General features: G+C 52.9%; 12 protein-coding genes across 12 annotated transcripts; 9 read left to right on the top strand and 3 right to left on the bottom strand.

Moving 5' to 3' along the window:
- Positions 1-81: 81 nt before the first annotated feature.
- On the top strand, positions 82-2,145 carry prnC (delta-1-pyrroline-5-carboxylate dehydrogenase prnC). The gene is made up of 3 exons (XM_073708597.1): positions 82-359; positions 404-873; positions 918-2,145. Exons 1-3 carry the CDS (start codon positions 237-239, stop codon positions 2,041-2,043), a joined length of 1,719 nt encoding a protein of 572 aa, XP_073575423.1. The 5' UTR covers positions 82-236; the 3' UTR covers positions 2,044-2,145.
- Positions 2,145-3,566, bottom strand: BJY04DRAFT_136430 (sugar phosphate isomerase/epimerase family protein). Its single transcript, XM_073708598.1, has one exon. It carries the CDS (start codon positions 3,357-3,359, stop codon positions 2,247-2,249), a length of 1,113 nt encoding a protein of 370 aa, XP_073575422.1. The 5' UTR covers positions 3,360-3,566; the 3' UTR covers positions 2,145-2,246.
- A 208-nt stretch (positions 3,567-3,774) lies between these two features.
- Positions 3,775-6,716, top strand: BJY04DRAFT_205342 (6-phosphogluconate dehydrogenase, decarboxylating; the record flags this gene model as incomplete). Its single annotated transcript, XM_073713586.1, has 3 exons — positions 3,775-5,283; positions 5,763-6,267; positions 6,319-6,716. The coding sequence occupies 3 exons, from the start codon at positions 3,775-3,777 to the stop codon at positions 6,714-6,716; spliced, it is 2,412 nt and encodes an 803-aa protein (XP_073575421.1).
- A 1,033-nt stretch (positions 6,717-7,749) lies between these two features.
- BJY04DRAFT_180058 (uncharacterized protein) lies at positions 7,750-8,076 on the top strand. The gene has a single exon (XM_073709999.1). It carries the CDS (start codon positions 7,780-7,782, stop codon positions 8,056-8,058), a length of 279 nt encoding a protein of 92 aa, XP_073575420.1. The 5' UTR covers positions 7,750-7,779; the 3' UTR covers positions 8,059-8,076.
- A 357-nt stretch (positions 8,077-8,433) lies between these two features.
- On the top strand, positions 8,434-10,151 carry BJY04DRAFT_205341 (Zn(II)2Cys6 transcription factor; the record flags this gene model as incomplete). Its single annotated transcript, XM_073713585.1, has 2 exons — positions 8,434-8,510; positions 8,561-10,151. The coding sequence occupies 2 exons, from the start codon at positions 8,434-8,436 to the stop codon at positions 10,149-10,151; spliced, it is 1,668 nt and encodes a 555-aa protein (XP_073575419.1).
- Positions 10,152-11,565: 1,414 nt separating this feature from the next.
- On the top strand, positions 11,566-13,365 carry BJY04DRAFT_205340 (FAD-dependent oxidoreductase; the record flags this gene model as incomplete). Its single annotated transcript, XM_073713584.1, has 5 exons — positions 11,566-11,837; positions 11,964-12,247; positions 12,314-12,684; positions 12,735-13,161; positions 13,226-13,365. 5 exons carry the CDS (start codon positions 11,566-11,568, stop codon positions 13,363-13,365), a joined length of 1,494 nt encoding a protein of 497 aa, XP_073575418.1.
- A 110-nt stretch (positions 13,366-13,475) lies between these two features.
- On the top strand, positions 13,476-14,961 carry BJY04DRAFT_205339 (kinase-like domain-containing protein; the record flags this gene model as incomplete). Its single annotated transcript, XM_073713583.1, has 4 exons — positions 13,476-13,488; positions 13,571-14,116; positions 14,188-14,441; positions 14,494-14,961. The coding sequence occupies 4 exons, from the start codon at positions 13,476-13,478 to the stop codon at positions 14,959-14,961; spliced, it is 1,281 nt and encodes a 426-aa protein (XP_073575417.1).
- A 1,623-nt stretch (positions 14,962-16,584) lies between these two features.
- On the top strand, positions 16,585-18,279 carry BJY04DRAFT_205338 (uncharacterized protein; the record flags this gene model as incomplete). Its single annotated transcript, XM_073713582.1, has 2 exons — positions 16,585-18,068; positions 18,108-18,279. The coding sequence occupies 2 exons, from the start codon at positions 16,585-16,587 to the stop codon at positions 18,277-18,279; spliced, it is 1,656 nt and encodes a 551-aa protein (XP_073575416.1).
- A 444-nt stretch (positions 18,280-18,723) lies between these two features.
- On the top strand, positions 18,724-20,179 carry BJY04DRAFT_205337 (nucleotide-diphospho-sugar transferase; the record flags this gene model as incomplete). The annotated part of the gene is made up of 6 exons (XM_073713581.1): positions 18,724-18,773; positions 18,870-19,135; positions 19,206-19,300; positions 19,402-19,767; positions 19,926-20,072; positions 20,150-20,179. The coding sequence occupies 6 exons, from the start codon at positions 18,724-18,726 to the stop codon at positions 20,177-20,179; spliced, it is 954 nt and encodes a 317-aa protein (XP_073575415.1).
- Positions 20,180-21,286: 1,107 nt separating this feature from the next.
- Positions 21,287-22,887, bottom strand: BJY04DRAFT_214392 (FAD-dependent oxidoreductase; the record flags this gene model as incomplete). Its single annotated transcript, XM_073715205.1, has 4 exons — positions 21,287-21,599; positions 21,661-22,001; positions 22,054-22,622; positions 22,692-22,887. 4 exons carry the CDS (start codon positions 22,885-22,887, stop codon positions 21,287-21,289), a joined length of 1,419 nt encoding a protein of 472 aa, XP_073575414.1.
- Positions 22,888-23,451: 564 nt separating this feature from the next.
- BJY04DRAFT_214391 (Alpha/Beta hydrolase protein) lies at positions 23,452-25,409 on the bottom strand (the record flags this gene model as incomplete). The annotated part of the gene is made up of 3 exons (XM_073715204.1): positions 23,452-24,854; positions 24,902-25,128; positions 25,192-25,409. 3 exons carry the CDS (start codon positions 25,407-25,409, stop codon positions 23,452-23,454), a joined length of 1,848 nt encoding a protein of 615 aa, XP_073575413.1.
- A 211-nt stretch (positions 25,410-25,620) lies between these two features.
- BJY04DRAFT_180050 (SIMPL domain-containing protein) lies at positions 25,621-26,911 on the top strand. The gene has a single exon (XM_073709998.1). The coding sequence runs from the start codon at positions 25,834-25,836 to the stop codon at positions 26,632-26,634; it is 801 nt and encodes a 266-aa protein (XP_073575412.1). The 5' UTR covers positions 25,621-25,833; the 3' UTR covers positions 26,635-26,911.
- Positions 26,912-27,168: the final 257 nt, after the last annotated feature.

Genomic DNA, 27,168 nt, shown 5'->3' with positions numbered 1-27,168 from the left:
CCATCTCCTACTGACCAGTGACCAGTAATCATCCTGGAATATCTGGAGGAATATTCTATCGCCTCTCACAATCCCATTGGTGAGAAAAGTACCTGTCGCCGTCGATAGCCGGCCTTTAAATCACGGGAGCTTCCCCGCATACCTGCATTCCGCTGTTTGCTTCTCCTCTTTCCCCTCTCCTCCTCTCTCTCTTCTCTCTCTCGATCATCATCTTGAGACTCATTGAGAACACAATCATGCAATCTTCATTGCTGCTCCGCGCGAGAGCCCTTCCTGCGGCCAGGACCACTGTTACTGCGTTCGCCCGTACAAGGACGATTGCGACATTCAAGATCCCTCGCATCGACAATGAGCCCAACGTGAGTTGTAGTCTCAGCTGTTAAAGGCATTGCTAATTCTGTAGAAACACTACGCCCCCGGATCTCCAGACCGAAAGGCCTTGCAAGAAGCTCTGGCCCGCACACAGCAGACTGCCCCTCTCAGTGTTCCTCTCGTGATCGCAGGCAAGGAAGTCAGCGCCTCTCAAGCTCTCACACAGACGAACCCGGCGTCGCATGGCCCGGTCGCCACATATTCCAACGCTTCTACTCGCGATGTCGAGGCTGCGATCAAATCTGCGCTTGAAGCCCGCGAGTCATGGGCCAGCACTCCGTTCGCTGAACGTGCGAGCATCTTCCTCAAGGCGGCGGACCTGATCGCGACCAAGTACCGCTACGATATCATGGCTCTGACCATGCATGGCCAGGGCAAGAATGCCTGGCAGGCGGAGATTGACTCTGCGGCGGAGCTGTGTGACTTTTTCCGCTTTGGCGTCAAGTATGCGGAGGATCTGTATGCGCAGCAGCCGGTGCACCATGCGCCTGGTGTTTGGAAGTGAGTTGCCGTGTTCATTCGAGAGAATCCTGCTGACCAGACAGCCGTGTGGAATACCGCCCGCTCGAAGGATTCGTGTACGCTATTAGTCCATTCAACTTTACTGCCATCGGCGGAAACCTGGCTGGCGCTCCTGCTCTCATGGGCAATGTGGTAGTCTGGAAGCCTTCGCCATCAGCCATCGCCTCAAACTGGCTCGTCCACCAAATCCTCCTCGAAGCCGGTCTTCCCAAGAACGTCATCCAGTTCGTCCCCGGCGAAGCTGAAGAAGTCACCAAGGCCGTCCTCGACCACCCCGAATTCGCCGCCCTGCACTTCACCGGCAGCACCAGCGTCTTCCGCAGCCTGTACGGGCAGATCTCCAACGGCGTCGCCGCAGGAAAGTACCGCAGCTACCCACGTATTGTCGGCGAAACCGGCGGCAAGAACTTCCACCTCATCCACAAGTCGGCCGACATCCGCAACGCAGCCGTGCAGACCGTCCGCGGCGCATTCGAGTTCCAAGGACAGAAGTGCAGCGCCACGTCTCGCGCGTACGTCGCCGCCTCCATCGCGGAGGAATTCGTCCAGCAAGTTGCCACCGAGACCAAGAACCTCAAGGTCGGTCCTCCAGAGGACTTTACCAACTTCTGCGGGCCGGTCATCCACGAAGCCTCGTTCAACAAGCTCAGCAAGGTGATCGACGAGGCCAAGAGCGACCCCGAGCTTGAGCTCCTCGCTGGTGGTACCTACGACTCCTCCAAGGGCTGGTACATCCAGCCTACCGTGTACCGGACCACAAACCCCGACCACCCCCTCCTCTCCCGCGAGCTTTTCGGCCCTATCCTCGTCATCCACAGCTACAGCGACGCCACAGAGGCGGACTTTGCCCGCATTGCTCAGAAGATTGATACAACAGGCGAATACGGCCTTACTGGCTCTGTCTTTGCTCAGGACCGCGAGGCCCTGCAGCTGGCGAACGAGGCTCTCCGCAACGCGGCCGGTAACTTCTACATTAACTGCAAGAGCACTGGTGCCGTTGTCGGCCAGCAGCCGTTCGGTGGTGCGCGTGCTAGTGGAACGAACGACAAGGCGGGTAGTGGAAACTTGCTTTCACGGTTTGTGAGCTTGAGGTCGATCAAGGAGGAGTTTGTCCCGACTTACTCGGTTACTTACCCGAGTAATGAGTAATTTTAGTTCTATATCCCTGTTGTTGTTTATAGCATCTCCGGCGTTTGATTGTTTGTTTCTGTTATTGAGTTGACGAAAAGTCATGACTGCATCATCATATCATGTTCTATATACATAGTCTGTCAGGTATCAAAATACATACCAACCACAACTCGCCACCCTTCTCCCCCCAATCCATACACCACCTCATAACCGATGCAATTCTATTGATCCCTCAAACAATTCTCAATAAAACTCCCCACCCTCTCCCTCGCCCTCCCCGCAAACTCCCGCAAATCCCCTTCCCTCCCCTCCCCATCGACCCCGCCATCAAAAATCTCCACACTAAACCAGCCCCTAAACCCCGTCCGCAACACCGCCCTCCCAACACTCTCAATCGGTAAATACCCGCCGTTATACGGCATCGGCCTGAAATCATGGCTCCAGCGTCCTCTCGGCGCCGTGCCATCCACAACACCACTTTCCAACGGTTTCGGTTCACTAGATCCAGACGATGAAACAGGCCTATACGCATCCGAGATCTGCAACAGATAGATCTTCTCCCTCGGAACACTCTCCGCAAGCCCAGCCATACTCCTCTCGAATCTCTCACGCAGGGCCTTCTCCCCCTCCGACCCAGCTTCAACATCCCCAATCGTCCCAGAACGTGTCGTCGGATCCCCATACTTACCCCCCGCAGATTGGAACGTATCAAGACAAAGCCCAACATTCTCCCTATCGACTTCCTTCACAATACTCCAGACATCCTTCCACCCCGTGGCATGCGACGACCAACACCAGTTCTCATACGCCATCCTCATCCCCTTCTCGTCTAATAGATCCGCGAATTCGCGAAGATCGGTGATGATATCCCTTCTCAAGCTCTCTAAATCCCTCCCCGACGAAGAGAGTTTATCTAACGGTGTATCGCTCGATCCCACCTGAACCATCCCTATCCCCGCCGCATCCATGATAGATATCCAGCCCCTGGCCCTGCTGAATGCGTCGTCTCGTTCCGCGGAGCCGCGAGGCCACCCTTCGAAGTTTGAGAAGGGCTGGAGCATTAGTATCGATAAGCCATGTCTTGCACAGAGGGATTTGATTTCCGTTGCGGCCGAGATTAGGGATGGGTAGTCGGAGGGGTTGATGGGGCGGTTGTGGAATGAAGATGCGAAGGAGAGGAGGTCGGGGAAGCCGAGTTCGATTCCGTTGAAGCCAGCTGAGGAAAGGGCGGATAGCTTTTCGGGGAGGGGAATGGAGGTTGGGTTTGAGGGGGGGCCGAGGGAGACGGTTGCGTAGGAGAGGGGGATTTTGGAGGCTTCTGATTTTGAAGACATGGTGGGTTGGGTTGGATTGAATGAAATGGAATGAGGTTTCTTTCTTTTTAAGGTTTAATTAATGGAAGAGGAAATTGATTGTAGGTGTTTATGAAATATACGGTAGGGATCTTTCCAAGGGGATTGTTTATAGATCGGATGTTGCGGGATGATGTAACGATGAGATCGACCTACTCCATAGTACCGGAGCATGATGTGTGCGGGTCAAGGCCGTGATCGTAGCCACTGGGCTTCTGTCAGAAAGGCTTATTTGCCGCAGTTAATTAATGTAACTGGTGTACTCCTGGAATGTTGAGTTGGGTGATTGTCGTCTCCGTGATGTAAGAAATTCTAGAGGGGTTCAGCCAGGTTATATATATCCCTACCTAGCTCTCACCACAATATATTTCCAACTCACACTACCACAACCTACATCATGCCATCAAAAGAAGAAATCGCCTCCCGCTTCAAACGCATCGGCATTGTCGGCGCCGGCAACATGGGCTCGATGATGGCCTTTGCCTTTTCGGAACTCGGTCTCGATGTGTCCATCTGGGACATCGAGGCCTCGAACATCGACAACCTGCTCTCGTCTACAAAGAAAACCAACTACAAGGGTAAAGTGGAAGGGTTCACCGACATCTCTAAATTCACGCAATCGCTCGAGGGACAAGGCGAGCGCAAAATATTCCTGTTCTCAATCACCCACGGCGACCCTGCGGATTCGGTGCTCGATATGATCAAGAATGATTTGAAGAAGGGGGATATTATTCTCGACGGCGGGAATGAGCACTATAAACGGACTGAGAAGCGGCAGAAGGAGTGTGCGGAAATCGGTGTTAGTTGGATTGGGCTGGGTGTGTCGGGTGGGTATCAGTCTGCACGGCGTGGGCCGAGTCTTTCGCCGGGTGGTGATAAGGAGGCGCTTGATACGGTTTTGCCGCTGTTGGAATTATATGCGGCGAAGGATTCGGAGACGGGGTTGCCGTGCGTGACCAATGTTGGACCTAATGGGTCTGGGCATTTTGTGAAAATGGTGCATAATGGCATTGAAGGGGGGATGTTGTCTGCTGTTGCCGAGGCGTGGTCGATATTGCATTTCGGGCGCGGACTGGGGTATGAGGAGATTGCGGATGTTTTTGAGGAGTGGAATACCCAGGGCGAGTTGAGGAATAACTACCTGCTTGAGATCGGGGCTGCGCTCCTTCGGGTTAAGAAGACGCCCAAGGGAGATGGGAAGGGGGAGGGCGAGGGAGAGGGCGGGTATGTTCTTGATGATGTCCTTGATAAGGTTGTACAGGACGACGACAATACTGAGGGCACGCCGTATTGGTCGATTATGGAGAGTGCGGCGAGGCATGTCTCTGCGCCGACACTCGCCACGGCGCAGTACATGCGTGTTGCCAGTGGCAATCGGGCGGAGAGGCTGGAGGTTGCAAAGAGGTTGAAGATACCGGCCCCTTCGCCGATCCGTGGAATGAAGACGTTTGAGGCGTTCAAGGAGCATTTGCGACGGGCTGTGTATGCTTCGTTCCTGGCGAGTTTCTGTCAGGGCCTGGAGCAGATTGCCAGGGCGTCGCAGGACGAAGGGTGGGATATCGATCTGAGCAAGTGTCTGCAGATCTGGAGGGCGGGGTGCATTATCCGGTCTGAGGGCATTGCCGATATCCTGCAGCCGGCTCTGGCTGAGAACAAGCATCTCACCAATATGAAGTACATCGACAAGGTGGCGGAAGAATTGCAGAGGACGTATGGCTCTTTGAAGGAGATTGTCATTGCAGGGATTGACTCAGAACATTACCTCCCCGCCATGTCAGCAACTCTGGAGTATATCAAGTTTGAAGGGGGAACAATGCTGCCGACCAAGTTTATGGAGGCTCAGATGGACTTCTTTGGGGCGCATGGGTACAACAAGCCTGGAGTGAAGGGGGAGGATCCCGGGCCGGTAGGCAAGGGAGCGCATCATTATGAGTGGCGGCCAGCGGAGTAGTATATAGACTCAATGAGCATTTTCATAAGATCCTCCGGTGTTGGTTGTTGGTTGTTGGTTGTTGGTTGTTGTATGATCGATGACCCCTAGTGGCTCGTGGTGTACCTTGTGCCTTGCTGCCTGACGCACGTGGAGGAGATGGCGATGGCTGGCCAATCAGAAGAACGACCCCGCTGAGATTTCAGAGTGAAGTCTCAAAATTGCGTCTTGGTGAGCAAACAGGGGCAAACCTTTCCTCTAGTTCCAACAATTAAATCGTGCATGCTGGCCGGCTCTGTCCTTCGTTCACTCTCCTCTCTCGCTAGACCCCTCAGAAGAATCGAATCCCCGAAGCAACTTGCTGCAAGAATGGCCGCTCTCCCCAGCACCTACGACGGTTCGACCCCTCACCTACCCCTCCGAATACCCCTCTCAACTAACTGATCTCTGTAGAGCCCGTCCCTATCGCCGTCATCGGTGGTACCGGTCTTCGCGAACTCCCCGGCTTCACCCAGGTCGCTTCCCTGAACGTTTCCACACCCTGGGGCACTCCCTCCTCTCCCATCACAATCCTCCACCATAAGGGCAAAAACGACCGAACCGTCGCCGTTGCCTTCCTGAGCCGCCACGGCCAGCACCACCAGATCGCCCCTCACGAGGTCCCTGCCCGTGCCAACATTGCCGCCCTCCGCTCCATCGGTGTCCGCACCATCATCGCCTTCTCCGCCGTCGGCAGTCTGCAGGAGGAGATCAAGCCCCGCGATTTCGTCGTGCCAGACCAGGTCATCGACCGCACCAAGGGCATCCGGCCGTTCACATTCTTCGAGGGAGGCGTTGTCGGGCACGTTCCGTTCGGCGATCCATTCGACGAGCAGGTAGCCAAGATCGTGCGCCAATGCGGACACAGTCTTGAGGGAGAGGGCGTTGTCCTCCACGACCGGGGCACTCTCGTCTGCATGGGTATGTTCCCATATATATATGCGCTCCTTTTACAGCACTAACACAGCATAGAGGGCCCTCAATTCTCCACCCGCGCAGAGAGCAAGCTCTACCGCTCATGGGGCGGCTCCGTCATCAACATGTCCGCCCTCCCTGAAGCCAAGCTCGCCCGCGAGGCTGAAATCGCCTACCAGATGATCTGCATGTCCACCGACTACGACTGCTGGCACGAGTCCACCGAGGACGTGACCGTCGAGATGGTCATGGGCAACATGAAGGCCAACGCCGTCAACGCAAAGCACTTTGTCACCGCTGTTCTGGACGAGCTGGCGGCGGAGCACAACGCGGACCTCGTCCAGGCGAAGCACTATGCTGGCGCCGTCAAGTTCGGTCTCAGCACTGCGCAGCCGAACTGGAGCGCTGAGGCTAGGGAGAAGATGAACTGGCTGTTCCCTGGGTACTTTCAATAGATGAGACCATGTCAGATAGAGCATAGCAATAGATGATTGATGACATTTATTACTCCGTACGGAAGTAAACATTTGCAGCCCAGAATAACAACAATGCCGGAGAAAAGCCGTATCACGTGGACCAATCTTTAAACCAGCAAACTCAGGGGCAGCCCACAGCGCACAGCACACCAAATCTTGAACCCAAGCCATTCAGATCAATAACCCACGAATCACAATTCCCAAAGATATCGCTGCCCTGTCTCGACTCGAGAATCCAAAACCTCACCACCAACAAACTTGCCCACTTTGCAGCGGGCAAGTGGACCCCCTCGGATTCAGTTTTCATTGGTTGTATGGGAGATTAGCGCCGACGGTATGAATGATTTCCATTGGCCGGCTCGCAAATGACATCATAGAAATCCGCGCTATCCCGGATTGAGAAGTATATGTCTCGCCTTAACCCTAGAGGGGACAGCAAGATGCATCGCGGTCGCTATTTCATCAAACAGCTGAGATTTCTCGCCTTTAATTAGACGAGAGAAGAGGAGAGGAGAGAGTGTATAAGAGGGAGGCGTCTCTGAATGTTGCAGGCTACTGTTTTGTTTTGACCTCTCTCGTTCTCACTCTGTTCGCTCTTTACCTACTCTATCCTACCGCACACTCTCTACCAGACACTCTGGAGTAGCTAGGTACTATATCAGCCGGACTATATAGTCGTCCACTCGTTCACAGTATAGTACGTCCTCCCCCTCCTCCAGTCCCATCGATCCCTCTTTCTCCTCTCTCTTCAAGCATGGCTTCAGTATACTAACCCACTCTCTACAGAACCCAACCAACCACCCAACCCACCAAACAAAAACCGCAATGGCCGGCCTAAGCAAAGAAGTCATCATCCTCATCGTAATCGTCGGCTGCGTCGTCTCCGTGCTCCTGGGCTACTCGATCCACTCGCTCGCAACAAACGGGTTCCACGGGCAGGGCGAGCCTGTCGAGATGAGTAGTGAGCAGAGGCAGTATATGCGGGAGCTGCGCATGAAGCAGCTGGCTTGGATGGCGAGGGAGGCGAGGGAGGGGTATAAGGATGGGTATGGTGGAGGTGGCAGGGATGGATATGGCAGGAGGGTGGATGTTGAGACGCCGGTTGGGAGTGGGGTTTATTCCAGGGCGGAATAGTCAGGATCTCAGGGTTTTGAGGTTTGGAGAGGAGAACAATCCGGGATATTGCATTGTGGTGTTGGGGGTTTGTCTGTGGCTTGTCATTCACTGGGTGTTTCTTTTGTTGGTTGGGATTAGGTTTACGGGTGGGGAGTTTGGTGTTGGATTATACTACAACTGTGTTTCGACCGTCGGTCACAGATGAAATCAATATCAGAAATCGCAGCATTCGAACATCAACAGAATGGTTGATGCTAAGAATGGTTAAAGTGACTAGAGTCCGCTAGTCAGGGACCAAGTGGAGCCGGCACTCGTGCTCCCGCTGCCGCCATTTCTCTTTCATTTCTTCCCATCTCCAACCTCAGCTCCATCATTCTCCGCGCCTGGAGTCAATCGTGGATACTATTTGCTTTTTACCTGTCGATACTCTGTATCCCTATGGATACCACGCTGAACTAAACAATTCTCGAGGCGATACTCTGAAACATGGCCAGTACCTGCAAACACATCCAGTTCAGGGGTCGAATCGCAAACAAGCCTCCCGCCAGCAGGATTGAGCCACCAGCTGACTACGATCGCCATGCCATCTCCACCTGCTCGCTCACCACCGAATCGCGTCGGACCTCTCAGATCAAGGCGAGGCTGTAGAACTTGCAAGTACGTCTCTTAGTCTTCCCGCCTTGCACTGCCTTTACTCACACGGTCAGAACTCGTAAAGTAAAATGCGGAGAGGAAAAGCCTAGCTGCCGCCGCTGCATTGCGGGAAACTATCAGTGCGCATACGACTATGTCACTACTGGCTCTTACGCCTCTGCTCCCTCAACAACCTCTATCCTTGATTTACCCGTCTCGACCTCGCCAAACACTGTCTGGAGGGAGCGTCGCGCCTTCGCCTACTATTTCGAGCACGCTGCGCCGTATCTCTCTGGCGGATTAGATCAAGACTTCTGGGTCACCGTCGTACCTCAAGTCTGTCGAACCGAGCCAGCTGTATGGGACGCTATTAACGCGATCAGCACGCTGTTCGAACACCCGGAGATATGCCACGATTTTATTTTTCTCAGTTTGCGAGACGAAAAGACACGGACTCTCAACTCCAGACAAAGCGAAGCCCTCGGATGGTACTCGAGATCACTGTCCAAAATCCAGGCGCAAATTGATCAAGGGAGTGTGGATACACAGGTAGCGTTGATCAGCAGCATCCTATTCATGTGTATTGAAACGCTTCAAGGCCGCGTTGAAGATGCGCTGCAGCTGTACAACCAGGGCATCAAGCTGATCCTCGACCTACGCGCCAAAACGTGTACTCAGAACATCTTGCTGGAAGGGACCATTATACCGCTGTTCATCCGCCTAGGCACCGCCGCATTGACATTTTCTGGGGTTCCCGTCAGCGACCTGTTCAGAGACCTCGACATCCAGGGTGATTATGTCTTTTATTCGCTGCAAGCTGCCCGAGACGCGCTCGTGCAACTGGCGGCTGAGATCCTCATCCTTGAAAGGGACAGCGGAACCAACCCATTTCTCGACGTTTACCCCGAACCAACAGCTACGACTCTCGCGAAACAAAATTACCTGCACCGGCAACTCGATCTATGGCATCATGCATACATGAGCTACACAACAGCGGCAGGTAATTCTCTCTCGAAAATCGACATCGGCAACAATGCTCTCCTTGTTGCCTTTCACACGACCTTGACAATGGTCCTATCTACCTGCTTATCCCGGCTACAATGTGTCTACGACGCACATCTAGCCAATTTCCAACTTGTCGTCAAATCATCAGAGATAGCGCTGGAGTCTTCAGCGGACTCGAACGGCGCTCAGCCAGCTTTCACGTTTGAACTTGGCGTCGGTCTCCCCCTATATTACACTGCATTGCACTGTCGTGAACCAGTCCTCCGCCGTAAAGCCCTCGCACTTCTGCAGAAAGCACCGCCAATGCAAGGTTTCCACAAATGCGGTCCTCCGATCGCACTAGCGAGTAAGATCATGCAGTTGGAAGAGGGGTTCAGCAGCGCTATGTATGCTGCTCAACTCGGGAAGAGCGTGCAAACAGCTTCTCCCGCTGATGCTATCCACGATAATGTCGAATGGCGTGAGATTCCCGAGGAGGCACGCATCCAACACTATGCGATCTTCCGGCCCCGCGATAACCCTGCTTTGGCTGGGCCGCATGACGTATCGGTTTGGGCAAGGGGCCCTGAGCAATTGTTTTTGAGGTTTACTAGGAATCAGAGGGATGTTGCTGATGAGAGGATTTGGCATTTGACCGATGAGTTAGTCCCGATGGATTGAGATGGCGTAGAACACCGTTTAAGGGATCAAGCGGCTTACCTCGCCTCCTCATCAAAGCCCGATAACCTGGCCTATTGCCGGAAGCGAGCTCTATCAGGTGGCTCCTGCTGATCAACGGTCCAAGATTAGGGCCAGAAAGGTCTTCAGGGCCAGCTCCACCCATACGAACCATTCGTAGCAGCTTTCACCAATGTCGACCCCCTCGCAGCCCCTCGAAATAGCTGTTCCATCTGCTCAGAACATTCAACATCGACCTCTCGAAACTCAACCTCAAATTCCCGTCCAAACTCCTCTCCATCGTCTCGGCTTACCATCCTCTCACCTATGTCATCAAGAACCTACACAAGAAACACTCTCAACCGACAATCCACCTGCCGAATATGCTCCACCACCCCCCTTGCCTTTGCAAACGAATTCGAACTGGCAGCCGAATAAACTTCAACCACGACAGAAAACAGTCGGTACGCCCAGATTTGCTGCCAATGGACGCCCGTCGGGAACGATATCTCGGGAATATGGACGTCGATTCTATGTCTTGCTGAGATGCCAATATCTTTCTATCACGGGCCGGATTTGTACTCGTGTTCGGTAGACGTTCATCCCGGCGAGCGGGTCGGTGTCGGAGAGAGTAGCCTTTCTGCCGTAGAGTCTGGGAGTTAGAAAGCGCTGGCCGCCTGATTGTGATGGCGAGGTTGAGATTGAGTGAGAAAACAGAAGATATGGAAGGGTTTGTATGCTCAGGCCTGGGATGCATACCATCGCGGCCGCTGATGATTTGAGTGATGGCAGACCAAACTCGGTAAGATCTCTTTTGATAGGTTCACGGCGGCTTTCTTGGGCGAAGAGGATAGTGAGTGGGTGAGTGAACAGGACAGGCTGTAAACAATAACTAGTCGTGATATCAGGATTGAGGGGTTATTAGATGTATATCAAGATATCAGTAGGAGAATCTGGAAAGTACACACAATACAGGCAACCTACTACGCAGCCCCTCGTGGGATTTAAAAATGCAGTGTCAGCCCTATATTTGCATCTGACAGGCACCTGTCTACAAGCCTCTTACACCCAATTACGGTACCCAGAGCCCCTGGACTGCTAGTCCCAACTTGCCAAGGGGTGCGCCTATTGTTATCATGCATCTGTACCTTTCAGCCATTGGCTAAAGCGCAGTATTTCACCCAAGGCATCTCCAAATCAACCAATCAACAACTACATTTGCGCCGTGGCGTGCAGGGCATCCAAGATCTTGTACCTTGTACTTACATGGCCAACACATCACTAACCACCCCCTCCCCCCTTCTCCTCCTCCTTCTCCTCCTCCTTCTCCTCCTCCTCCTCCTCCTCCTCCTCCTCCTCCTTCTCCCCCTCCCCTCTCCAGCTTTACCTTCCTCCCTTGCCCTCACTTAATGCCAAAATGCCACCCCCACCCTTCCACATCGTAATCATCGGCGGCTCAATCGCGGGTCTAACACTAGCCCACTGCCTCTTACGCTCCCCGCAAAGCAAAAACATAACCTTCACAATCCTCGAATCGAAATCACAAATCGCACCACCCCTGGGCGCAGGAATCGCCCTCCTCCCCAACGGCGCCAGGATCCTCGACCAGCTATCTCTCTTTAACGAGCTCGAGGCTGCAACGGAGCCGCTCCGCGAGACGTATTTTTGGAGGAGTAACGGCAAGTTGTTGTTGAGGCCGGAGGAGCCGGGGGGTTTTCGAAATACGGTATTCTTTTGTTGTTTTCTTTCTTGCTCAATTGTGGAATTCGTGATTTCGATGCGTACTGAACTGAACTGAACTGATATGAAAATCAGGCACGGATATCCGATTGCGTTTGTCGATCGGAAGGTTGCGTTGGGGATTCTGTATCATCGGCTTAAGGAGACAGAGGAGGGAAGGAGGTGTGTGGTTACGGGGAAAACGGTTGTGAAGGTTCAGCAAGATGGGGATGGTATAGAGGTTCAGTGTACCGACGGGACGAGATATAAGGGAGATCTTGTTGTTGGTGCTGATGGGGTGAGGAGTGTTGTGCGGCGGCAGATGTGGGAATTTATGGAATCTAAAGGATTGAAGGAGGAATTGGGGAGGGAGAGAGAAGGTATGTTCAACCACTATTGTATTACTGTATAACATGGTGATGTCGTTTATACTGGAGTCTGTATAGCAATGAGCTGTGAGTACAGCTGCCTATTTGGCATCTCCGAGCCAACACCGGGATTGGCCGACGGCTCTGAACACCGTACCTTTGGCGAGGGGTGGTCTTTCATGCACATTGTTGGAAAGCAGAAAAGAGTGTATTGGTTTCTTTTCAAGAGATTGGACCGGAAATACGCTGCCTCGGAGATCCCGCGCTTTGATCAGAGTATGGTTGGCCAGTTTGTTGAGCCTTTCCTGGATAATCCTGCGAGTGATACCGTGCCTTTCCGTGAGGTGTACAAAAGAGTGATAACTTACAGGCTAGTACCCCTGGAAGAAGCGTGGTACGACCACTGGGCGATAGACCGGTGGGTTTGTATTGGCGATGCCGCACATAAAGTATGAGCAAGCCCTGTTTGACTGCAACAAGATATGACTGACAGGACCAGATGACACCAAACCTAGGGCAAGGCGGCAACTGCGCCATCGAAAGTGCCGCGGCCCTTGTCAATTCTATCCACAACCTGCTCCAAGCTTCCTCTGATGCGAAGATCTCGACCAAGGAAATACACAGCCACCTACAAGCGTGGCAAGCGAAGCAACAAGCTCGTGTACGATATAACTGTAAGGATTCCTACAATCTAACGCGCCTCGAGGCGCTGTCCACATTAAAGGACCGCGTCTTCTCGCTCTACCTTTTACCCTATCTCGATAAATACCTGCCGAACCCTGTTTCGAAGCTCGCTGTTGGCGCGAGAAGAATCGAGTATCTGCCGTTGCCAGAGCGGTCTTTGACGGGTACAGTTCCGTTTGACGACACGAGGCCTGTTATGATATCTCCAATCTGGAAATGGGTGCGAGGGGCAGCGCCACTTGGTATATTTGTGCTGGGCTCGTTGGTCTGGAAAGTTTATTCTGGACAGTAGGCTGGGGAGTATAGTGCACGCATTGGGGACATACTCAAACAAAGCCTTTCCACCCTACTCGCTTCAATTCAGGCTCGTACATGTATATGCTCTTGCTCTGGAGCAGATATCTGGGATTTGTCTACTAGAGACCAACCGGAATATGAATCTGTAGCCAAACAAGCCAAGAACATGTGGGGCCGCTACTGAATCCACAGATACAAAAAGGAAGTGGAGCGCCCCCTGGCAGATCTCCCGCCCTCCATCTCCTGTCCCTGGTTTGCCATGACCCCCCCTCGTTGCTGAGTATCCCAAGGAACGCAAGATTACCCAAGTCATCGCCTCGATTTCGCACTAGACTGCGTCTTCCTATTTCCCAGTCTGCAGAAAAACCATTGCAACCACGTCTCCCAGCTATGCTCCCTTCGAATATCTGCCTCCTGAGGACGTAGAACCACCCGAGAGATATGGCCCGGGAGGCTACCACCCTATATCTATCGGAGACCGTCTTAGCAATCGCTATAATGTCGTCCACAAGCTCGGCTTCGGTACATACTCGACAATCTGGTTGGCGAGAGATCTGAAAAGGGCCAAGTACGTGGCTGTCAAGGTTGGCATTGCCGAAGCAGATATGTCGGAGACGGCGAGCGAGATCCTCCACACCCTAGCACTCTCAGCGCCAGAGCCAGCCGACCAGGAAGAACAGGCTGCAGGAACGCTGATCCCGCGATTGCTGGATACATTTTCCCTCGATGGGCCGAATGGAAGGCACCGGTGCCTGGTCACGGAGCTGGGGATGATGACAATGGCTGATGCGAAGGATGTTTCATATAACAGGCCCTTTAGCATGCCTGTGGCCAGGAAGATCGCGGCGCAGGTTATACAGGCAGTCGCTTTCCTGCACCGTCGAGGCGTAGTCCATGCCGGTAGGTCTATCAGATATGTTATCATCTATCTGGTAGGCGTTTCGCCGATCCATATTAACAAGACTCACTAGACCTCCACGCGGGGAACATAATGTTCCACCTCCCACCCAGCATCACCATTTACCCCCTCTCACCAGAAGAACTATACCGACAACACAGCCCGCCAGACCTCGAGCCCTTCGAGCGCATAGATGGCAAGCCCATCCCCGACGGCGTCCCCACCCACGGCGTAATCCCCCTCTGGCTCGGGAAAAGGAGTGACCTTGTGACCCTCCCCGAAGCAAAAATCTTCATCACGGATTTCGGCTCCTCATTCCTGCCGTCGGTTACTCAGCACCATTTCTCTAATACGCCTCGCTCTCCTCGTCCCGCCGGAGGCCTACTTCCTGCGCCATGAGCCGCTGCCATTCCCTTCTGATATCTGGACGCTGGCGTGTACGCTCTGGGAGGTTCTCGGGCAACGGACGCTCTTTAAGGGCTTTGCTCCGTCTAGAGACTGGATGGTAAAGGAGCATGTGGAGGCACTGGGTATGTTGCCGAGTGACTGGTGGCGGGGGTGGGAGGCGCGCGGGAACTGGTTTACCGAGGATGCGGAGAGGAAATCGGAAGGGGAAGGCTGGGGTGTCTCCAGGTCACTGGATACTCGGTTCGAGCATTCGATACTGAAACCTCGGCGGGAGGGCGCAGTGGAGGGCATTGGCGAAGCAGAAACGAGCGCTCTGTTTAATATGTTTAGGGGGATGCTGGCTTTTAGACCGAGTGAGAGACTTACTGCGGCGGAGATTGTGGAGTCTGAGTGGATGCAGAGGTGGGCTCTACCCGAGCTTGGGAAGGGAGACGCATAGAGAGAGATGAGCCATGTGGACGCGTGGGTTTAGGGGATTGTGGATATAGGAAACCCCTTGTTCGTCTGATAGCATGACTAGACTAAATGCTACGGTCCTGCTCGGACACATGACATGACTTGACATGACACGATTGCCTGCAGATTATACACGTGTCTTTAGATCTGCACAAGGCATGTCGCATGCATCCTCATCTCGATCTAACGAGCGACAGCGCTGATACATTACCTTACCATCGCGTCTGACCGGCTCCCGCTGAGCCTAACCCTGACTTGGCAGCCTTTCGCGTCTGATTCTCGGCGAACTAGCGATGGCAATAGAGCTTCCGGCTATTCCTCCCGTACGACAGGTAGCAGAAGCAGCCCCAATAAGGGCCCTGACAGTCCTCCAGCGTTCGCTGTAACGAAAGCGACGGTGTAACTCATCGTAATATTTGGATGCTCTGCAGAGGGGGTGCTTTCGTAGTCTAGCTGAGGCTGTTGGTCGCTCTCATTATCTCGAGGTATAGTGCATCAATTGAGTTATATAATTCTGTCAACAGGAAAGTGAGGCCACTGCTAGGTATTCCTTGGTAGAGAATACCACAGGTGCTGGAGGGCACCTAGCTGGACACCAGAAACACCAGGCCAGGCGCGGATGGATGTGGAGATTGCGGAAAAAGCAAGCTCTTCCAGTCAAATCTCGTTGATGCATAGGGGGGGTTGCTGCCTTACCCAGCCAGGATTGGTCGCACGAGAGACGACCTACAAGACCCTATCATGATGTACTCTGCTGCAATTAATCACAGAGCAGAGCAGATCTGGAAGTAGAGAAGGGAAACATGTCTTTCAGCCAGACTCCTCAAGATAGGGTTTTGGTGTGAATCTGAACCAGGGCTGGCTATTGGCGCTGGTGAGTATGGGACGCGGAATCAGGGGGGCACGGTATTGTGACGAAGAGTATAATTGGAGGGGAAGGATTGATTCCGAAATACATAAAACAACAGCCTCGTAGCCTCTGAGCGGCACATCCGATAGCCAACAGATCCTGGTCAGGATGTAGATGGTTATAAGAGTAGGGTTACGCAGCCAGCTAGACTGACCCAGTCGGTTTGTAGATAACCACGCCTGCGAGAAGGGCCGGTAAGAGCAGAACAGGAAGGAATGAGTGAGCGAGACAGGATAAACGGGGGGATAGGAAAGGACCAAGCTTCCTAACATGCTGTATCTAATTCAAGCGTCTTTCTTGGGCGCTGGTCGTCATTAGTTGTCTCTTCAAAATCACTGCAGCCGTACATGAGGCTTCCACTCAATTAGACTGATTCACAAACTGGCGTATGCTACCAAGTAGTACAAGGCCGCAAAAAAGTTCAAATATTAGCCCCCCGGGGCGCATCGATCGTGGGCATGCTTTTCAGCCCGAGCGACGAGAGTCATATCCACACGCTGAAATCATCAAGATTATCTTTTCCCATTTGAGCTATCATTCTCACTGAGCTGCATACGATTTGCCTGCGCTAGGTTAACGATCCTTATGAGATTCTATAAGCAATATGTGGGCAGCATTGCGGTGGTCGTGGCGGCTTTGCTCTTGAGCTTTACTAGGGCCGCTCGAGGCCAGACTGAGGCTGCATATCCTTATTACATGACATGGGCGCCGCAGACGTACGGTCCAGATGGACCATGGCGTGCTGTCGAGGTGGGTATTGGAAACCCAAGCCAGAAGATCGCGCTCTACCCTGGAGGCAGATGGGAAAGCGAGATTATACGGTCAGAGATCTGCTCGAATTCCACCTTGTCCACTACCTGCTACGCCCTCCAGGCTGGCGTGTTCAATGCAAACGCCTCGAGAAGCTTAGACAACACCAGTATCCAGCTAGCACCCAACCGCCAGTGGTGGAGCTTTAGACTAGGCGAAACCAATGCGACACCTATCCACGCGTTTGCAGACCGTGCACTGGACACTATTGGCATTGGTCGCGATATCGTACCTGGAAGCGATCTGATACTAATATCGCAAGGCTACTATACGTATCCCGGTGGACAGAGCTACCCTTTGCAGGTTGGGGCACTTTCGCTGGGGGCCATAGATGCGAACCGCACATATTCTCGCCAAATTGCACCGCCAATCAACGGAACCTTTATTACAAGCTGGCAATGGTCACAAGGGAAAATTGCCTCCTATTCATACGGCATGCATATCGGCTCTGTGGCGCTGAACATCCCTGGCTCGCTAGCACTTGGAGGATATGACAGAAATCGGGTCTTGGGTGAGGTCTCCGCGCAACCTTTCGCAGGCGCGCTCGGCGACCCGGCTATCCAGCTGCTAGATCTCAGCTTGGGGGTCGTCAGCGGCCGCTCACCCTGGAATTACCCCAACAAAACTGGCTTGCTGTTCCGGGAGGATAGTAGCCAGCCCAGCGTCCTTGAAGATGGGGACGGCATTGTGGTTGCAGCTAGCCCCGTCGATCCATATCTGTATCTCCCTCACAGTACCTGCAATGCTCTTGCCGCCGAGCTCCCAGTGACCTTTGAGGGAGATTATGGCCTGTACTTCTGGAACACCTCCGACCCCCAGTACTCGCGGGTGGTCACTTCACCCAGCTACCTCGCTTTTACCTTTCGCAAGAACGACATCAACACGGAAAACTTCACTGTCAAGGTGCCTTTTGCCCTGTTAAACCTTACCATGGAAGCCCCGCTAGTCGACACGCCCAGAGCCTACTTCCCATGCATGGGCACAAGCAGCATCAACACCTACGCCTTGGGCCGGGCGTTCTGGCAGGCCGCCTTTATTGGCATCAACTGGAGCCACGGCTTGGCTGGAAAGTGGTTTCTGGGGCAGGCGCCGGGGCCAGGGTTTTCGCAAACCGCGAGTACAACAATCATCTTCGAAGACACCCAGGCCATTTTGGGCTCTGATAGCAGCTGGGAACTGACCTGGAGGGACCATTGGACCCCTCTGCCAGATACACCAGACGCAGACACCCCAGAGACACCAGAGGACGATACAAATACCACAAGTTCCTCAGACTCCACTACTGATAGCGGTTTGTCCTCTGGTGCTATAGCGGGACTCAGCGTTGGGTGTGCTATCGCCGCTCTCGTGGTAATAGCCTTGGGCATCTGGTACTTTCGACGTTCTCTTCGTGCAGCCAAACCACCCAGCGCAGAAGCTCTCATAGGCTCTAATGTAAAGAACGCGCCAAAGAATCAAGAGCAAGGTGCTTCTGAGATGGAGGGGGCCGCTATCAAGAAGAGCACGCCGGGACATCATCAGCAAGGTGCATCTGAAATGGAGACCGACCCGATCAGACTTTATGAGCTTCCGAGTGGGTGACGGGCGTTTCAAGTTGTCAAGGTAGTCTTTTCTATCGTCTTAGGAGACTTTCATGTCTTTTGACCTCGGTGTATGCTGAATTGATGCGTTTGTATATTGAGACACTGTATATCGCTGCCATAAGTGAGCCCTAAGTTATTCCCTCAGATCTCAGTCATCGTTACAGTACCAAGCGCCCCTAACTGTCAAATGACCAGGTCTGACATCCCTGGCGTTTGGTACTGTAAAGATGGCCCAGTTCGCAACCGGAGGTAATCACACTGCAGCAGTCAGATCATTTCGGACAAACAGATTCATGACATTCACGTCACACAAATTATAAAAGAGTCCTGTGTAGCCACCTCATCGCCATCACCGCTTTAAGCTGAATCCTGAAGCCAACTTCCTGCTCATGCTCCTCCAACGCCTCTCTACAACCCTTCCCGGGCTGTCATCTCAAGAAGCATGCGTCTGGCCTCCACCAAGGCTTTGCTCAACGCAGGAGCAATAACAGTGTTTGTCATCGTCGTCGTGACCCTATTTCATCTGCGCGCGGAGATAGGACAGCATCCACATCCTGACTCCAAACGTCCGCTTACCGGTATATCAAGCAACATCGACACAACAGCCCCAGTCGACTGGACGCGCTTCGCCTATATCCAATATGTCACCAACACTGCCTACCTCTGCAACTCAGTCATGCTGTTCGAGACGCTGCATCGTTTACACAGCAAGCCCGAGCGCCTAATGATGTACCCATCCATATTCTCCGTCAATGACACCGACTCGACGGAAGGCCGATTGCTGCGCAAAGCCCGCGACGAGTATAACGTGAAGCTGGCCCCTGTGGAAGTGCAGAGCCGTCCTGGCGGAGACCGTATGTTCTGCCTCAACCGCAGCCTCAACCTCAACTATCCAATTCACCCTCTAACTCAACATGAACACAGCAACCTGGTCCGAGAGCTACACCAAGCTCCTCGCCTTCAACCAAACGCAGTACAACCGAGTCCTAAGCCTAGACTCAGACTCGACCGTCCTCCAGGTTCGTCTGTCTCAGCATCCCCTACCCTATCTCTCTCTTCCAGCCGTTCTATGCAGACATAACATACCTCCCACTAACCCCTCCACTCTATGAACATCCAGCCCATGGACGAACTCTTCCACCTCCCCCCATGCCCCCTCGCACTCCCCCGTGCCTACTGGCTCGACCTCTCATCCCGAACCCTCAGCTCGCAACTAATGCTCATCCAACCATCGGAAAACGAATTCACCCGCGTCATGGCCGCCGTCTCAACAGCGACTTCCTCGGAATACGACATGAACATTATCACAGAGATATACAGAGACAGCGCGCTGATCCTCCCGCACCGCCCGTATAACCTGTTGACGGGGGAGTTTCGGTCCAAGGAGCATACAGCGTATCTGGGGAGTGAGACGGAGAGGTGGGATGCGGAGAGGGTGTTGGCGGAGGCGAGGTTTTTGCATTTCTCGGATTGGCCGGTGCCGAAGGTGTGTTCTTTGTGTTCTTTCTTTTTTTTTTTTCTTTTTCCGTGTTGTGGCTTTTTGGTGTTGGGGCTGGGGATGCAGGTTGTGGATTAGACTGGGGGGTGCTGGGTGCTGGGACAGGATGAAATAGCCCTAACTAACTAATTTCCGTTCTTTTGTAGCCCTGGATCGCGGCTAGTCCGGCGATACTCCGTGATCACCAGCCGACGTGCGACAAGGATCCAGAGACACAGGGCGGGGAGGAGGGGGACTGTCGTGAGAGAGATCTGTGGTTGGGATTCTATGAGGATTTTGCGAGGAGGCGAAAGGTGCGTTTATTCTTCTTCCCGGCTTGCTCTATGTTCTTTCGTGCGCCTGCTAATCCTGACCTTGTTGGGGTGTTAAGGAGGTCTGTGATATTGATGTCGGCCGCTGAGCGGAGATGACAACGTTTCTACGCAGGAGATTGTATGACTTGGGTGAAGAGGAGTTCAGTTCACTTGGTTCAAGCGCAGGGTTCGTCCAGCAGCTGTCGGTTTTGAGAAAGTGTTTATTTTTTTCGGCGTACAGCTGGAGTTCTTTTTCGGCATCTATTCATCTCCTGTATTCTTCCTAGCCTTGATCGGAAGAGAGCTTGGTGAATGTTTTGATATGGCTGGTTGGCTGGCTGGCTGGTTGGCTACTGGAGGATAGGAAGCTATTCATTGGAATTAGATCAGTCATGACCAATTTAAACACGCTCACGAGAGTCAAGACGTTCATCCCACGCAGCGAGGCACTCCGTATATACAAACACACATCCCGGTGGGCATACCTTCTGTTAAGTACCTACCTAGTCCTCCATCCAATCCTAGACTCTTCTGGCTCTTATAACAGGTGTCCTATACTTGACGATCAGGGGGCCCACATAAATGCCACTCATCCAACGCTGCCGAAATACAGTCTAGTGCATATAGCTGCGAAACATGGTCTCTGGGACTTACTTGATTTCCTACTTGAAAGGGAAGCCCTAATAACCAAGGCAGAGGGGACGGGCGAGACTGCTATGCACTTTATGGATCAGGACGACGAGAATTGCAGAGGGATAAAGTGCTTACTGAAGCATGGCGCTGATATCAATGCGCAGGATACTAAACGGAACACCCTGCTCCACGGGTATACAAGCTGAAGACAAACGGCAATGAAGATGGGCATGGCGAGTATCTCATGAAACTGGGGGCAGATCCCTCCATTAATGCTAATCATGAGAAGACGCCCTTGAGGTGGCAGGTGAGTTGGGGAGATATCCCGTAGACTGGGATGTCGAGAGGGGGGCATTTCGGCCCGGGAAGAGCTCGAGGTCGGATTTTGATAGTCTTTGAGAAAGATATTGCTCTTACAACTACTTTCAACTCACGCTCCAGTCAATTGTATACCACGTATGGTTATGAAAAGGCCTAAGGATAGGCTATCGCCCTGGGCAGTACAGCTCTATAAGTCTCCACTAGGGACAGTCTTTTTGGCCGCAATGATATCGTTCATGGATAAGTTTACTCCAACTATACTAAGACCAGTCACCACCATCCACCACAGGCTCGCCACGCTCCGAAGCGTCCAGCAGCTCCTTCACAGTCCACGGCTTGTACTCATACCCAGGCACAGCATTCGTATTCTTGAACGGCACCCCATTGAGCAAGTGATCAACACACCGATCATAATTCTCATAGGCATACTGCTCCGGATCATGCTTGACCACCCAGCTCCCAACCATCTTCCCCATCATCTCCGGGTTCCTCGCAACAAGATCCCAGTCCGTATTGTGGAAGACCTCACGATTCTTGAATCCCATCTTCTGCGCGCAGGAGACTCGCTCGAATCTGTATTGGTAACATCAGCTCCTCGTATCCGACATATCCCTCCCCTTGAATCCTAACATACCGCAAATGATTATGCACCCTCGTCGCAAGAGCAATATTCTCCTTCCCACCAATATCCAAGCAAGCAGCAAGCGAGTACGCATCCTCCATAGCCATCGTCCCACCACTCGCAGACGTCGGCAGGAACGGGTGCGCGGCGTCCCCGATCTGCACGACCCGGCCGCCAGGCGACACCCATTTGGGTTGAGGGTTACGCCACATGAGCTTCCAGTCTAGCACGGTGCGGTTGGGCGCTGCTTCAATGACCTCTGTGACGAAGGGCTCCCAGCCCTTGACAGCCGCAAGGACCTTGTCGACTGATGTGGTCTTGGCCCAGTCTTCTTCTGTGTCAGAACTATCCTCCTGTGTAGATATTTAGCATCACGTGTAGTATATGAGCCGGGGACGAACTTACCCGGCGGGTGAGGAGCCAGCAAATATCCTTCTCCGACTTACAGGTAACAATATGCGCCCCCGGGCCCGCATGGAGGAATGTCCGGTCCCTGTATCCTTCAAACTCCCTCGCAATTATGGGATTCTCGAGCGCTGGTGCCGCGGGAAATGTAACCCGATACAACACGAATCCAGAGCTTATGGGTGCATCCCTGGTGCCCACAACCAACGGCCAGGACTTGGTGCCGACGCCATCAGCGGCGACTACCACGTCTGCTGTGAGCGTTCGGCCATCGGCCATGACGACACCAGCAGAAGTGTCCGTCTCAAAGTAGTAAGAAGCCATAGTGGAGTACTCAATTAGAATACCCAAGCCAGCGGCATGGTCATGGAGCACCCTATGAAGTTTGGAGCGGTAGATAGCCAGAGACGGATCATTCGGATCGCCCACGGGGAAAGTGCCGATCACGGTTCCGTCGAACTTCTTCATTGTCGTCTCGGGGGTCACGCTCTCTTTCCTGGCTTTTTGCATGAAGCCGGGCCATTTCTTGGGTGTTTGCAGGGCTGGGGCTGTGATGACGATCACCTCGCCTGTATCATGGAGTGAGGAATTTTGTATATCTTGTCTGCAGGGCCAGTACAGGACGGGGCCTCACTTACCGAATGTTTCTCCTTCGGGCCGCCGTTCGACAACCCGGACATTGTGGCCTTTGCGATGGGCCTCGATGGCAAAGGTCAGTCCGGCGATACCGGCCGACGACGAGGATGGAGATTCCGCTGTCTTTTTCTCGTTGCATGGCTGTTCAGATGGCTGTCTGAAAGTCCTGGTGTTCATGTTTCGCGTGGGTTGAGGCATGGTTTATATACCACTCGTATGTTCGGAAGCACCAGCTTCTTATGAGACTTGATGACAGGATACCGAGCAGATATGCCCAGTTATGTCCCTGAGCGGGTCCTCAACTGCCTCCAGGGAGAAGATCATCGTGGCTCCCCACCCGAGCCGAATTCCAAGTGTCTCGTGGGTTCCGAGCCTCCGCTGAGTCAGTGGTGTCTATAAAGCTGTAGTCAGTGCGACCAGGCCATGTATAGCCTCGGTTGAGTGAGATAGTAGGGAATAAAGAGGCAAGAGAAGTCAAGATTCTCGCAAGTGACTTCGAGGACAATACGTCCTTCAAGTAGGAATCGTTGCTCATTCGGACTGACTAAGCGGACATAGGGTAACTAAGGAACTGATTCTGACTGTTCCGTCCCAACTCAACGCTATAATCTAAGTCCTGAGTGATCTGTAAGCCCCGGGTCACCTGTAGGTGCTGTACAGTATCATATGCTACAGATTCTGGACGAACTAGAGGATAGGTTGAACTCAAGAGCACTAATGATCTCTACACTGAACCAAAGGGCAGAATGCATGTACAATGTATCAGAGTGCCATCCCCAGCACGCTCCCGACCAATCTCTGCGTAGCAATGGTGATAGAATCAAAGTCCTTATCCAAGAGTTCTAGCTTCTTCCTTTTTGCCATCCATTTCTCGCTCCTCGACCAGCTTTCCGCGCGCACCGATCGGTCCGCACAGAACGTTGTGATCTGATCAACATCTGCGTGCTGATCATGATCAGCCTCGGGGCAGTCCTCAACCACAAATCGAATCCAGCTATCCTGCAGTTCAGAGCTGAGGTCGATGTTGGATTGGCGGTACTTGACCGCCCTGGCTTCACCGTGCGCTTGGTTCGGTTCGGTGGACCCTTGCAGGGTTTCCTGATCAGCCTTCTCTAGCGCTTGGTAGAAATTACCAAATGCGTAGATTAGTTCAACGCTGTGATGCGCAATTCCCTGCAGAGGCCCTGGAAGAGGATCGCCGATCTCGAGATGCCTATACTGTACACCCACACGTCTGGGGTCCTGGCCATGGAGGAGAGCCTGTTTCCCACGGTGGGTCCGGAAGAATTCGTATCCGCGGTATACTTTGTGCGTCATCGTGCTGTCGGATATAAAGCGAGAGAAGGCCTCACGAAGCTCACTGGCCGACGACGTAGGCAGGATGTTATATGCTTGTAGGACCTCCTCAGCAGCTGCCTTTGAAGGATAGCAGAGGGTGAAAAGAGAGTAGAACTTGGAGTAATCCCAGTTGGCCATCAAGGCAAAGCCTCTGAACTCCTCGTCTGCGGCACTGATCAGGAGTTGGATATTTCTCTTAGGTGGACTGGCTTCATCGCCCAGTCCGTCGTGTCCGAAATGGACGGAAACACCACAGCCCAAGTTGCTTTCTCGAATCGTCAATCCGTCGACAATCAGTGTAAAGAGTTTCCAGTGGAGCTTGGAGACGCTGCGGAGTAGTTCCTTGGTAGGTACTCTTCTCAACATATCCAGTCGCTTGGCTGGGCTTTGAGCTTGAACTGACCACAACTGGCAGAGATCTGCCCAGCGCTTGTCAGCTTTCTCCAGCGATGTCAAGTCAAGACCGCCAACGGGCCCTGAAAGCACACCAGCCTTGCGGAATAGAGGACTCTCCGCGCTTAGTTCCACCTCGAGAGTGTGAAGATAACACGTGATTCCACCAGCAGAATGGCCCATGATCGTAATCTTGGTGCCATCTCCACCAAACGCAGCAATGTTTCGGTTCACCCAGAGGAGAGCAAGCTTCTGGTCATAGAGGCCAAAGTTCAACCCCTTGACAGGGTGTCCACTGCCTTGGGCGGCAATCACATCGGATGAGCCGCCGAAGCCAAAGATTCCCAGACGATAATTGATGCACACGGCAATGAAGGGGGTCTTTTTGGATAGGGAACGCAGAACAAGCCGGGTGGGATCTGGGTAGAGAGGCTCTTGTGATTAACAAGTAGACTCAACATCTTGTCTTGGAAGCATGTACCGTGTTGGGGATCGGTGCCCGCGCCATCTATGAAGCCACCGCCATGAATATAAACAAGAACAGGCAACTGGGCAGTCTCCCCGTCGATGCCGTGCGATACGAGTGCTTCCTTGCTTGGACGTATAATGAATAAGTTCAGGCACTCGAACTCATCCTGGCGGACGTCCGGGTACGGCAGGCCTAATTGGGAGTCCTGCGCGCTGCCTCCCTCTGCAGGACATCGTGGACTGTCAAATGGTTAACCCCAAAGTGTTGCAAGGGTTTATTGCTTGCTGGGGATGAGTTCCTACCCGTTTTCCGTAGCATCAAATACGTCACGCGGTAGATGGTCTCTCAGGCGAGAGTGCTCCCATCTTCCTAGCACCGAGGCATATGGTATGCCACGGAACTCTTCTAGGTTGTCCGAGATGGCCGATCGCTTGCCGACAACTGTTTGGATGTGGCTGGGGTCCGAGAATACGGGCAATGGCACCGTTGGGGCCTGGTCTAGCCGGAATCCTGGCGACATGGTAGCTACCTGTTAGAGATTTCAGTGGTGGAAGTAGCTGCCCAGGTGGCCGTGGTCCATGTGTTCAGAATAGAGAGATACGTGTCCAACTGGGTGAACGGGATATGGATGTTCCGACTGCGGTGGTGGAGCAGTTCCAGTTCCATGTAGTTAATGACATAAATATCTTTGATGCATGATTAAGTACTGTATACTTCCAGGTTATTTTACCGTCAATTCCTATCTGGCCAGCACTGCCCAATAGGAGAATAAACCGACCACTATAGGTAAGCCATAGCCTTGGCGCTGTGCGCACTACCTACTCAGCCAAGCAGCATCAGCCCATCCATAAACCACATCATTTTCTTTCCCCCCAGCAATTCGAATCTCAATCTCAATCCCAATCCCAATCCCAATCCCAGTTTCAAGCCTAGAAGAGTACACCATGCCACCCCTCACAATAACAACAACCGGCCACGCCACGCTCACCCACCCCGCCGAGCTGGCCCTCCTCCGCCTCACCATCAAAGACACAGGCGCCAAACCCGCAAATGCGATCTCAAACGTGCAGGCTGCCGCAGGCAAAGTCAGAGCGATTCTCGATACATACAGCCAGAACCCAGCGCCACCGCCACCAACGACTCCCTCATCGAAGCTCAAATTCTTTACCGAGAGGCACAGCAAGACTCACTCTCAGGATCAGACTCACGAAGATGAAGACCAAGGTCTAAATAAAGGCGCAATTACCACATACTCCACAAGCGACATCACAACAACAATCACATGGAAACACGAGAGCTCCAGCCGGATGAGTAAACTTCACGCCGCGTATTTATACATCTCTGTGGAATTTGTGGAGTTCAAGGCCCTTGCGGCTGTTGCGAGGGAGATTTCGGGTCTGGAGTTTGTGACTGTTAAGGAGGTAGAATGGAAGTTGACTGAAGAGACGAAGGGGACGTTGGCGAGCGAAGGGAGGGTCAAAGCTGCTCGGGATGCGATTGGACGAGCGAAAGATTATGGGAGTGTTCTTGGGGAAGAGAAGAACGTTGAGGCTGTGGAGGTTGTTGAGAAGAAGAATACCGGGAGTGGGAAGGATGGTGCAGGTGCAGGTGGGGATGGGGGTGGGTTTCGTGTTGTGGACATGTATAGAGATCGCGATCAGTCAGGGAGTGACTTTGGGGTCTCGTTCCAGCCGCCGGATATTGAGTTTAGGGTTGAGATTACAGTCAGGTTTGTGGCGGAGTGAGTTTTAGTCATGTTGCCTGGGCGAGTGAGGGGTATACGTACTGAGTGCTTGAGGCAGTTGGGAGTTGGAGACACGCTTCGGTCTACCTCTCTCGAGTGAAAATATGATTCAGAGACATTGACCAGGCTGTGTAGTGGACACAAAGTTCTAGGTATAAGAGAAAAGGATTATTACCTGCTACTACTTCAGACTCTTCACTGGCCGAGATAGTATGTATTCCAAGGCCTCCGAAGCCCTCATGTAGACTAATTCTTCAATCCAAGACCATTTACTCGTTGATAATCTAATTTCAGAATGCTGTTAGCAGGTGAGAATATGCTATAAGCCCTAACAAATGGTCCTAGCCCGAAACTTGAAAGATCTCGAATCGTTAGCCAACATCCTTAAGAGGCCACTATCGTACTTCAAGTATGCTAGCTTAGTACTCATGGCTTCTGGATCACTCTCTCTGCTCGGTGACCACTCCAAGTGCGTAACAATCAGCTGGATCACTGCGGTGCAAGCTCAGCCCATGACGTCGAAGCTCATCATCAT

This window comes from Aspergillus karnatakaensis, assembly GCF_047715665.1.
Source record: "Aspergillus karnatakaensis strain CBS 102800 unplaced genomic scaffold BJY04scaffold_6, whole genome shotgun sequence".
Classification (NCBI taxonomy): domain Eukaryota; kingdom Fungi; phylum Ascomycota; class Eurotiomycetes; order Eurotiales; family Aspergillaceae; genus Aspergillus; species Aspergillus karnatakaensis.
This window is presented reverse-complemented; position numbering and strand designations above follow the sequence as displayed.

Bases quoted from the DNA above. Each gene is read 5' to 3' on its own strand.
- BJY04DRAFT_180050 (XM_073709998.1), top strand. From the start codon at position 25,834: ATGCCACCCCTCACAATAACAACAACCGGCCACGCCACGCTCACCCAC.
- BJY04DRAFT_180058 (XM_073709999.1), top strand. From the start codon at position 7,780: ATGGGTATGGTGGAGGTGGCAGGGATGGATATGGCAGGAGGGTGGATG.
- BJY04DRAFT_136430 (XM_073708598.1), bottom strand. From the start codon at position 3,359: ATGTCTTCAAAATCAGAAGCCTCCAAAATCCCCCTCTCCTACGCAACC.
- prnC (XM_073708597.1), top strand. From the start codon at position 237: ATGCAATCTTCATTGCTGCTCCGCGCGAGAGCCCTTCCTGCGGCCAGG. The intron at 360-403 runs GTGAGTTGTAGT...CTAATTCTGTAG, and splicing joins GCATCGACAATGAGCCCAAC to AAACACTACGCCCCCGGATC. The intron at 874-917 runs GTGAGTTGCCGT...CTGACCAGACAG, and splicing joins CATGCGCCTGGTGTTTGGAA to CCGTGTGGAATACCGCCCGC.